This window comes from Sinocyclocheilus rhinocerous, unplaced genomic scaffold (assembly GCF_001515625.1).
Source record: "Sinocyclocheilus rhinocerous isolate Xijiao unplaced genomic scaffold, SAMN03320098_v1.1 scaffold36, whole genome shotgun sequence".
Taxonomy (NCBI): domain Eukaryota; kingdom Metazoa; phylum Chordata; class Actinopteri; order Cypriniformes; family Cyprinidae; genus Sinocyclocheilus; species Sinocyclocheilus rhinocerous.
The window spans coordinates 377,701-389,846 of NW_015664459.1; the positions used below are offsets into that span (position 1 = coordinate 377,701).

The 12,146-nt window shown below is 37.2% G+C and overlaps 1 protein-coding gene across 1 annotated transcript; it reads left to right on the plus strand.

Moving 5' to 3' along the window:
- The first annotated feature begins 3,243 nt into the window (after positions 1 to 3,243).
- Positions 3,244 to 4,382, plus strand: sox32 (SRY-box transcription factor 32). Its single transcript, XM_016540835.1, has 2 exons — positions 3,244 to 3,553; positions 3,769 to 4,382. Exons 1-2 carry the CDS (start codon positions 3,244 to 3,246, stop codon positions 4,380 to 4,382), a joined length of 924 nt encoding a protein of 307 aa, XP_016396321.1.
- The last annotated feature ends 7,764 nt before the right edge of the window (positions 4,383 to 12,146 follow it).

The window sequence follows — 12,146 nt, forward strand, 5'->3', positions numbered from 1 at the left end:
TATTTACAAATGTTTAAGTTCTTAAAGGGATGGTTCACCCAAAAATTTTAATTGCCATCATTTACTCACCATCATGTCATTCCAAACCTGTATACATTTATTTCTTCTGTGGAACATAAAAGAAGATAATTTAAGAAATTCAAGACATTTTTGTCCATACAGTAGAAATCAAGGGTTATCCAAAATGGTTTGATAACATTCTGCAGAATATATTATTTTGTATTCCATAGAAGAAAGTAAGTCTTACAGGTTTGGAACGACATGAGAGTGAGGAAACAATGAGAGAATTGTATAGCAGTAAATTTTCTGCATTCTAGCTTAAAATCATTGCTTTACTCAATTGCCTTTCTATGAGACAAAGTTAAGTTTGTTGTAGTTGCTGGGAATTCAGTAATATATATCATTATGTGTTCCTTTCCCGTTTTATATATTCATTTATTTACTCCAATTTAAAGCCCTATAACCCAGCAAAACATGCACGAGGAACTCGTGGGCCGGATGGGCTGGATTTGTCCAGCACCGACATTTACCCTCAGTCCAGCCCTGGAATAGGCTACTTGGAGCATTTTTCAAAACGGATCGAAGTGGGCTTTATTCATATCATTGCAGTGCATCCTGTATCATTTATACTTGTAATTTGTACAGACCACAGCGTGCCCTGTAGAGAAATACCTTTGTGGAGCTGAAATGACATCTTTTCGGTAGAGGAAGGGTAATAAGGCAACGCTTACAGTTTATAATGCGATGTGATCTGATCTTGTATGCAATGATCATACGTTCTCCTTTCACTTTATGAAACATTTAGGGAAAAAATTGTTTGTTGGATGGTATACAAAATCTTGGGAATGGGATTTCAATCCTATTTTGGAGAAGAAAAAAAAATCCTAATGGTATTAAACAAACCAAATATCGGATAAACTGATTTATTAATTTATTGACTTTCGGTTTATCAAAACATATTCGTTTTTTATCGGATTTTAATTTAGTCTATATGAATGATTCTAAGTTATAGTTTCTATTAGCTATTTCTGTTTCTGTTAGCTGCGTTATCTGTTAGCAGTCTATGAGCATCCCTTTTTCGACAAGGGATATTTAATGGGAATTCACGATGAATGTTTTGATACCATGTCTACTATATATATATATACACACACACACCTTTAGATGTTTTTATGATTTATCTAGGTTTTTGTTTTAATCACTTGAGTCATTCCTGTTAAATAGAATACTTCAGGCATGTATGCTACTGGCCATCAGGAGCACCGAGACATCCTCGGGCCGGTCGAGTAGTGGGCCGATCGAAGAAGCGAGGGAGACCTCCCCCATATTAGGCGCTGTTTTTAAATTACAGCGCATGTGAAACTGCAAAAAGCAAATACTCCAAATGTGTGAAGCGGCGCTATGCATTCGACAGCCTCGCGCAAAAGCAGAGCGGGATATGACACAGAATTGTGTTATACAGTCGTGTGATATGAGAACATTAAAGGTTCTGTAGTAATTCTGGCTGAAAGCAACCACAACAATGTAAACTGCATGACGAGGTAAATTGAAAAAGCCAATAGCCTACATAATTACAAGCTTGTCAATTCAGCACCATAGAAATTTAACTTGCAGTTATTAACACTGCACAAATAGCCTATTGTTTAGCTGAATGCATTTATTATAAATGTTACAGTGATTACTTATATAAAAAATTGGGGAATGTTTTTCTTTTATAGAAGTTGTTTTTTGTAGTTTCTACATCTTTATTTATTTTTTATTACAAATTACAAATAGTTTTAATTAATTTTAACTGAAGTAAAATGTTAATTCAATAGAGCCTGATTAAAGATAATAATCAGTGCCTTATATAAATTAAGTGTTAATTATTTACAAATGTTTAAGTTCTTAAAGGGATGGTTCACCCAAAAATTTTAATTGCCATCATTTACTCACCATCATGTCATTCCAAACCTGTATACATTTATTTCTTCTGTGGAACATAAAAGAAGATAATTTAAGAAATTCAAGACATTTTTGTCCATACAGTAGAAATCAAGGGTTATCCAAAATGGTTTGATAACATTCTGCAGAATATATTATTTTGTATTCCATAGAAGAAAGTAAGTCTTACAGGTTTGGAACGACATGAGAGTGAGGAAACAATGAGAGAATTGTATAGCAGTAAATTTTCTGCATTCTAGCTTAAAATCATTGCTTTACTCAATTGCCTTTCTATGAGACAAAGTTAAGTTTGTTGTAGTTGCTGGGAATTCAGTAATATATATCATTATGTGTTCCTTTCCCGTTTTATATATTCATTTATTTACTCCAATTTAAAGCCCTATAACCCAGCAAAACATGCACGAGGAACTCGTGGGCCGGATGGGCTGGATTTGTCCAGCACCGACATTTACCCTCAGTCCAGCCCTGGAATAGGCTACTTGGAGCATTTTTCAAAACGGATCGAAGTGGGCTTTATTCATATCATTGCAGTGCATCCTGTATCATTTATACTTGTAATTTGTACAGACCACAGCGTGCCCTGTAGAGAAATACCTTTGTGGAGCTGAAATGACATCTTTTCGGTAGAGGAAGGGTAATAAGGCAACGCTTACAGTTTATAATGCGATGTGATCTGATCTTGTATGCAATGATCATACGTTCTCCTTTCACTTTATGAAACATTTAGGGAAAAAATTGTTTGTTGGATGGTATACAAAATCTTGGGAATGGGATTTCAATCCTATTTTGGAGAAGAAAAAAAAATCCTAATGGTATTAAACAAACCAAATATCGGATAAACTGATTTATTAATTTATTGACTTTCGGTTTATCAAAACATATTCGTTTTTTATCGGATTTTAATTTAGTCTATATGAATGATTCTAAGTTATAGTTTCTATTAGCTATTTCTGTTTCTGTTAGCTGCGTTATCTGTTAGCAGTCTATGAGCATCCCTTTTTCGACAAGGGATATTTAATGGGAATTCACGATGAATGTTTTGATACCATGTCTACTGGACAGCTACGGATTTATAAAATATGATATATATATATATATATATATATATATATATATATACACACACGCACACACACATTTCGTTCGCAACAGGGACATCAGCGTTATCACCAAGGTGAAACTTCTGGCGCTTCACACCTTTAATCCACTCCTCTGCGCTCCCATTGGTCCGCTATCCTTTTAAAGCCTCGCTCGATCTTTGAGGTGCACCAGGGTGAACTTCTCGCCAGGCAGAACACAATGTATCTCGACCGGATGCTCCCCGAACTCGAAATGGGCCCCACAATGATGCTTGAGAACCAACAGTGCCACTACGTGCCACATCAGCAGAAAGAGCCGCGTAGGACGTTCCATTGCCCCGTGTCGGGTCCATCAAGCCCGGTGTCAGTGGAGTCTGAATCCAGCTGCTCAAGCCCGGAAGCGAAAGCGCCCGTGGAAACTCGAGTGAGACGTCCTCTAAATGCGTTCATCATCTGGACCAAAGAGGAGCGCAGACGCCTAGCGCAGCTAAACCCTGACCTGGAGAATACTGACCTCAGTAAAATACTTGGTGAGTGCGACACTTTTTCTGTAATTAGGCCTACTTGTGTTAAATCAAAACATTATGTCGGTTAGAACTGTAATAGCCTAGTGTAATATGAATTTGACATTTTTTGTATATTAAGACAGAAATAAAATGATCAGTCTAATATTACTATATCCATAACTTATACATACTCTAATATTGTTTAAACTAAAACATTTTTTGTTTTATTTTTGTTATAGGTAAGACATGGAAGGCCATGTCTCTGGCAGAGAAGCGTCCTTACATGCAAGAAGCAGAAAGACTACGAATCCAACATACCATTGACTATCCCAACTACAAATACCGGCCCCGTCGACGAAAGTGCAACAAGCGTGGCAGCAAGACGGCTTCAAGTGAGACTGTCAGTTCTCCAAATGCCTCTTTTCACCTTAGATATATGTTACAAGGTCAAGTCGCACAGAAACCATACAATCAAATAAACTCCTATAAGCTCCCACACAGTGGGTTTTCATTCGAAAACCACTCTTCATCATACCACTTTGAAGCAACATCATCAAATGGAAACATGACATTCCATGGTGGTGCAACATTACTGAACTCTTCTTCTGTACATCTACCTCTGGCTACTTACTCAGAGTCGCTGTTGTATTCGCAGCATTCTATGCAGCAGAATGGGGTGGAACTCTGTGATCGATGGGGAACAGAGGTATGTGCATGTGTACTGTGTTTGGGTGGACCTTCTCTGGAGTTCTACCTAGAACAAGTGAGATCGGACATGTTGGACCAGCTTGACCGCAGTGAATTTGACCAGTACCTCAATCCAGCACAGCCTGTGGACCACAACAATGAGTAACCATAAACATAAACTTTGAATACTGCCATCCAGAGACTTCAATGGTGAAAGTTTATTTTCTACTGCCAGTGCAATAAATTCTTACTGTGAGACATTATTGTGTGTATATTAAATACTGTTTATTTATATGTAATGCAAAGTTGCTGGTCATGCAGTGTTTAACTTTAGTTCAGTGTGTATTTATAGATATTATTATTATTATTTTTTTTTCACTTGAGAAAAAGTTAGCTTTTAGTATGATATAAATAAAATATCTGTCAATATGGGATGAAGTGCATCAATGCTTTAGATGTAATTTAGTGTTGAAAAATCAATGTGGTCATAATACTTACTGAGTAACATGTTAGTTGGCAGATATTTTGTAATACAAATTTTAAAAACAACATCACCTCTATATTTCTATAATAAATATATAAATAAGTAATAAATAAATAAAGGCGCAATAATTTCTGCAACCAGTAAAGCTAAACAGGATTTGGCTTACCAATGGCTCCTTCCCTTTCAGGGAGAGAAAAAAAAAAAAAAAAACTTAAATTGGAGTTTATTGCAAGTAAACCTTTGGTACAAGTATTACTAATAGCTATCCTCCAAAAACATCTGTTGTTGTTTTTTTCAAATTATATTTACATAACATTTATGTGGTCCTCTATTCTTATTGGCTGAGATCCTTTCCAGGAGTGCTGATATTTTACCAGTATCAGAACAGGGACTTATCACTCTGCTTGTCTCTGGACATTCTAGATGGGCAGTATTTCTCCCAATGAGCAGCAATGGCGGTGAAGAAAACCCACTATAATTTTAATATATGTTAGTGATGCTACTACTACTACTACTACTACTAATAATAATAATAATTTTATTGATTTTTACGTAGCAATTGACTGATACATTGTTTATGAAATATCTTGAGAATATACTGAATAATTTAGTTTTTTTTTTTTATTCAATTTAAAAAATGTTGAATGAAATAAACAAAAAATCTGACACTGTTTGCTTTTGAAAGCTTTTTGTGAATAATTTCAGTATTTCTTGTGAAATATTTATGCCATATATACATTAAGCATTTCTCATAATTGACAGCAAAGACAGTTTTTCTTGGAAGAATCATGGAAGACAAATGTATAAAAATTTCTACAAAAATAAGCTGCACAGATGTCTTCAACTGTGATAATGTGACACTGAAGACTTAAGTAATGGAGTTATTGCCGCTGTGACAGCACAGAAATAAATTACATTGGAAATGCATTAAAATTAGGGTGACCATACGTGCCATTTTCCCAGGACTTGGATTTGTTTTGGCTTTGTTTTCCTGTTTTCATGCTTGCTGAAGGTAATGATCGAAAAGTAGTTTGACCAATAACATGCAAGCATTGTACATAATGGACCAATCATGGCGTGTAAGAAGGTGGGATCTACGGTCAAAGTGATGCAATTACGCGTACATATTAGGTGTGTTCGACTTAAAAACAGCACGGCTCAGACCGATCAGTGTTTGACATCGGCCAGGACGCGTCCTGGGAAAATGGCACGTATGGTCATCTTATTAAAATATAAAAATAATTTTGAATTGTAACAATATTTTACAAAATTTAACATTTTTTATATATAATTTATATATTTTTATAAAATAAATGCAGCTTTGGTGAGAAATAGAGACTTCTCCCTTAGAAGCAATCACAATTCCCTCATCAAACACACTTCACAGCCAGGAATGTGGAACTGGGCAGGGCAGTGTAATTTTGGCAGGTGAACGTTAATACTGTGAAATAATACTGTCCCACTGGAAACCTCTTGCCTTTGTGCCTAGAGTCACAATATTCTCAGCAAACACACTTCACAGCCAGAAATGTCAGTGGCATGAATGTGATGTGCTGTGAACCTGTACAGTGGGCAGAATAATTTTGATGGCTGCAACACACTCCAAAAAAGTTGGGACAGAGGCAAAATAAAAGTGAATAGTTTATAGAATATCCAAATGAAACTGTTTTGAAACAGTTCACAGTAAGCAGGTGAATTGGTAATAGGTGAGGGTATCATGTTTGGGTATAAAAGGACCATCTCTGTCTTTGCAAGCAAAGCTGGATCATGGCTCATCACTTTGTGCCAAATTTCATGAGAAAAGTGTCAAACTAATCAAAAATCAAATTTCTCAGTGCCAAATTGCAAAGAATTTAGGTCTTTCACCAACTAGCATACATAATATTATGAAAAGATTCAAGGAATCCAGGGAAATCTCAGTCTGTGTAGGGCAAGGCAGGAAACCTCAGGTAAATGTGCATGACCTTTGAGCCCTTAGATGGCATTGCATAAGAAACCGTCATGCTGCAATGTTAAATATAGCCACATGGCCTCGGGAGTACTTCGATAAACCGCTGTCATCTAACACAGTCTGCTGCTTCATCAATAAACGCAACTTGAATCTCTGTTACTAGGAGAAATCTACACATCAATTTTAAGCAGTGATGCTGCAGGGTTGTCTGGGCCACAGCTCATCTCAGATAGTCAAAAACACAGTGGAAATGTGTGCTGTGGTCAGATGAGTAAATAAACTCAATACATTTTCATTAAAAAAATGTACATCCAAGCATTCATTTCCGTTAAACATTCACATTTCTTGCAGAGTGAAATTCTTTTTAAGGGGAGACACTGCAGGCAAAAACACAATTTTTTCATGCACCTATCAATTTTGAGATTTTGGGCTTTTTGGTTTTTCATAAAGTGTTGATAAAGACTAGTGGAAAGAAAACATCCAAAAGGCACCGTTAAGTGCTTATTTTATAATAAAACAAATAAAACAACAAATAGTTGTGTCAATATATTTCAATTACAATACATATTTTTAAAGGCTGTTTTCTCAATTTTCTCAATTACTCCTACACTGAGCCATAAATCTCCACTTCAGTAGCACTTACACTGGGTAAGTAAGGTGATAACTATTAGTTAATATTTTTACACTATTCACCTGCAGTGTCTCGCCTTAAAGGGGTCATATGATGTGATTTCAATTTCAATTTTTCCTTTCTCTTTGGAGTGTTACAAGCTCTTGGTGCATAAAGAAGATCTGTAAAGTTGCAAAGACTAAAGTCTCAAATCCAAAGAGATATTCTTTATAAAAGTTAAGAGTCAGCCACACCTACCTAAAACGGCTCATTCTAACACTCCCCCACATACCTAGGTCACTATCTGGGAAGATTTGCATAACAAATGTTCACGCAAAGAAAGAAGGCGTAACTTTGATTCTCGCTGTAGTATTGTTGCCGCCGCCGCCATGTCGTGAAGGCGCTGTGTGCTTTGTTGTGAAAGTGAAACTACTTTGTTTGGCCTTCCAAAAGAGGACGATTCTTTTTAAGGGGAGACACTGCAGGCAAAAACACAATTTTTTCATGCACCTATCAATTTTGAGATTTTGGGCTTTTTGGTTTTTCATAAAGTGTTGATAAAGACTAGTGGAAAGAAAACATCCAAAAGGCACCGTTAAGTGCTTATTTTATAATAAAACAAATAAAACAACAAATAGTTGTGTCAATATATTTCAATTACAATACATATTTTTAAAGGCTGTTTTCTCAAAATGAGTTTTTACTCCTACACTGAGCCATAAATCTCCACTTCAGTAGCACTTACACACACCAAACTTTACATTTTTATTCCTGTCTATATTCTGAAGATTTTTACAGAGGGATTTGTTCATATATAATTTGCTTGATTGTATACAACATTTGCCGCCCAAATGTTCACGTAAAGAAAGAAGGCGTAACTTTTATTCTCGCTGTAGTATTGTTGTTGCCGCAGCCATGTCGTGAAGGCGCTGTGTGCTTTGTTGTGAAAGTGAAACTACTTTGTTTGGCCTTCCAAAAGAGGACGATATCGCTTCGTCATGCCTGGAGCTGGCTGCTGAGGAAATGTAACTTTGTGCTGTGGATCACCGGATCGGCTTTCACCGTGGACGAAGTGGAGTCCAACCCGGGCTCGTCACATGTGGTTGCAACAGGCATCACAATATGGTAAGGGACGTAACATTTCCGTCACACGCTTGAGGAATTCGGCCAATCACAACACACTGGATAGCTGGCCAATCAGAGCACACCTCGCTTTTTCAGACCGATGAGCTTTGTAAAAATCGACGCGTTTCAGAAAGACGGTGCATAGAGGAGAAACAATAATGTACAGTATGTGGAAAATAATGTGTTTTTTTAACCTTAAACCGCATAAACACATTTCATTACACCAAATACACAAAATAATGTTCTTTTTAGCAGCATCATATGACCCCTTTAAGGTTGGTCCATGTGCAATACAAACAAATACCGTCTCCCACCCCACCCCTGGAGGAACTGCCTTCCTGGAGACTTCATTTTCAACCCTGCTCCAACACAGCTGCATGTAATTTTGAAGTAAAAATTGAATAAAACAGCAACAATAAAAACAGCTAGGTTAATTGGTTACTTTAAAATTCTATAGATATCAGCATTAGTTCATACAGCAGTTAACCCTTTCTCCGAAAAGCGGATGTGATGAATGAGGATGAGATGATGGATGAGACCTGTTTACCGAGTTTGGTGAGGTGACATTCGCCATATACACCATTAGCTGGTTCAAGTGTGTTTGATTGGGGTTGGAGCTGAACTCTGCAGGACGGTAGCTCTCCTGGAGCAGGGTTGAAAATCCCTGCTGTACATACACAGCTTTGGAGATGAAGTTCCTGTGTTCATTTCCTCATATATTGAGACACAGGCGCTGAAAACACAGCGCGTGTGTTTGAGTTTGTGTATCAGACAAAACTATTCCATGATCCATTCACACAGAGACACACAGAATATGCAGACTTATTAGCGACATACACTGACTGGCTGCTGTAAGATTTATTTCTGTTGTGTGATAGGATGTTGGATTAATCCATATTGAGTAAAAATGTTCAGAGCTTATCATCATAATTAACATAAATTTGATCATAATCTCGATATGATATAATTTATCGCCCGGCGCTAATTCAGGCTATTTATAGAACGTGCTTGGCAGGCGACTCAGAGACTCCATGCGGGCTACCAGGTGCCCGTGGGCACCACGTTGGTGACCCCTGATATAAACAAATCAACAATGAACAAGATAGCAGCATATTTCTGGGTACTGATGTTCAGACCAAAACACACGCACTGCAGTAGGAACCCTCCAACACATTACTAAAAAAAGAGACAATAACATGTCTGATGCATAGTGGTCACTACAGTGGACAGATATTTGGAAGCCATTTTGAACCATTTAAGTAGCAGCATCATGTCCCAACCACCAACTGGTGAACCTCCAAAGTGTTGTCTACAATTCAATTTAATTGTGGTCTTTGTATCTTTTTTTTTGAGATATTACACAATATATTCAAAATGGCGGCAGGAAAAGGGGATGCACCATGTGCCTCAGGGATAAGTGTTAAATCCTTTTATTCTCAGAAAACCAGACTGCAACAAAAATATTTTTCAGCTAAATAGGATGTCAGAAATAGTTCCATCCAGATTTTAACAATATTTTTCTTGTACTTTTTTTACTGTGATAGAAAATATATCAGTCCACTACAGTGGACGTCACCAAAGGGTATAATTCTGCCTATGGGCCTATATATCTGCCTTATTTTGTATTTCATTAAGATTATGATATAATTTACACTTGAATGGTTTTATTGAACAGAAATATTAAATAGTCTTCAGGTTTTATAACTTATTTCAATGCTTACAGCCTATATTTATTAGGTCATATAAAAGTGTAAGCATGTATACTGTATGAGTGCAGATATATGCGTGTATGATTGCGTTCGAGTGTGTGGTGGGAGGGTGTGTGTGCTTGTGTGTGTTTGTATTAGCGCTCATGTGTATGAATACCCCACACACCCCTGCCCCATACAAACACACTCTTACCTTTTGTTTGTTACACTTCACTTTTCTGTGCCGTCATGACATAGCTTGTTGTTATTTAATGTTCTTATGTGTATTCATACTATTTGCTGTTAGTAAATGTTTTAAAAACATGTTTTTTCAGAGCAGTCAATGACTTCCATTGACTCATGTATAGCGTTGATGCATGTCACTACAGTGGACAGATATGTAACTTCCTCAAAATAAAATATATTGAAAAAAAAAAAAAAAGCTGGCATGATCCCAGCAAACACAACATTGTAAAAGAACCCCTGTTCTAAACGCTGAACAAAATCAAAAAACAATGCTGTGTCTAACCTACGCTTCACTTTATAGAGATCAATGCATTGACCAGCGCTGCCGCCATGTGAAATCCCCTTAACCACTGAAAGAATACTTTGACAAATATATCAGTTAATGGATATACAGCAAATGTGGGGGAATTATGCTTCACACTGGTGCACTTAAATAGATGTATTATAGCAAACAAAGTTGAACAAATCTCACACCTAAAATACATCATTATAGTCAATTCACACTGGTTGGGTCAGTGTGTTCACCCTGTTTGAGTACAGCAGAGTGAATTGGCTTGTAGGTGCTTTGGGGGGAAAAAACAGTAAAAATAAATGTTTAATGCTTAAAGGTGCAGTAGGAGATCTTGGAAAATGCTAACTTTAGCCTGATAGCACTGAAAGCGAATGTCCCACCCTCCCTGCAATCGCTGTCCAAAGCCACGCCCCCTAAACACATATACGCTCGTCGTTCACTAGGGTTAGGTATCGTTTTTTTTGTTTTTTTTCGATACCGGTGCCAAATCGATACTTTTAAAACGGTTCCGGTGCCTAAACGATGCCTGAACCGATACTTATTATAAAATAAAAAATAGAGAGTGCAAATGTTAGAAGTTCAAGTTTTTTAATAAAAAAAAACCAAGCAGATAAGATTAGAAGTAGCATTAGAATAGAGAGTGCTAGAGTTAGAGTGTCAAATGAAGATGAAAGAGATGTGTTTTCAGCCGTTTCTTGAAAATATTAAGGACTCAGCTGCTTGGATTGAGCTGGGCAGGTCATTCCACCAGGAGGGAACAGTTAATGTAGAAGTCCATGAAAGTTGTATCATAGGTAGAATGCAAAATGTTTCAATACAAGCATTTCAGTCAAATGTAATTTATGCAATATTTCAAACCTTTAACCCACTTGGGAAAATCAACCCATGGCAACAGTTTAAAAGTAGCCCAATTCTGTGGAAAACATGCGGACTTGGCAACCCTGCATTCAACAAGAGCTACCCCAGTCAGCTGTGACTGATCACAGGTCGAGAATAAGGAGAGATGACTGACAAGACCATGCTGAAGTATTTGCTGCTCAACAGATTCTGAGCTTATTGACAAATATCTGATCTTGTAAGATGTGCTCCCTTTTACACAGAGTGCGTTGATCGCGAAATGGAAAGTAGAAGTAAACAGCGCAAACGCTCATTCAAAAATATTTAAACACACCGCATCCTGAGAGTGGCTCCCTGATGCGCCAAAATTATACACAATATTAGAATGTTTAAAGGAGTGAACACGAAAATCGCGGGAGCGAAACACATGTTGCGGTAGCAGGCGGCAATGGTCAGAGATTCAGCGGGAGCGCTTTTAAGTCGTAATGTGAAAACAACATTGTTACTACAAAGATGTGTTGGATTTGTATTATTAGACCTTTCCGACTTGAGTTCACGTGCATTTTCTCAGTCGGGAAATCATTTTTCACGGACGATGTTTCTTACGTCCGTTTCGGAGAAACAGAGGACAAATATTTCAATCGATCGCTCAGGCATGGCACCGAAATGAGGCACCGAAAATCTGCATTCGGATTCG

Coding starts and splice junctions, on each gene's coding strand:
- sox32 (XM_016540835.1), top strand. CDS start 3,244: ATGTATCTCGACCGGATGCTCCCCGAACTCGAAATGGGCCCCACAATG. Junction 3,554..3,768: donor TGACCTCAGTAAAATACTTG/GTGAGTGCGACA, acceptor TTTTTGTTATAG/GTAAGACATGGAAGGCCATG.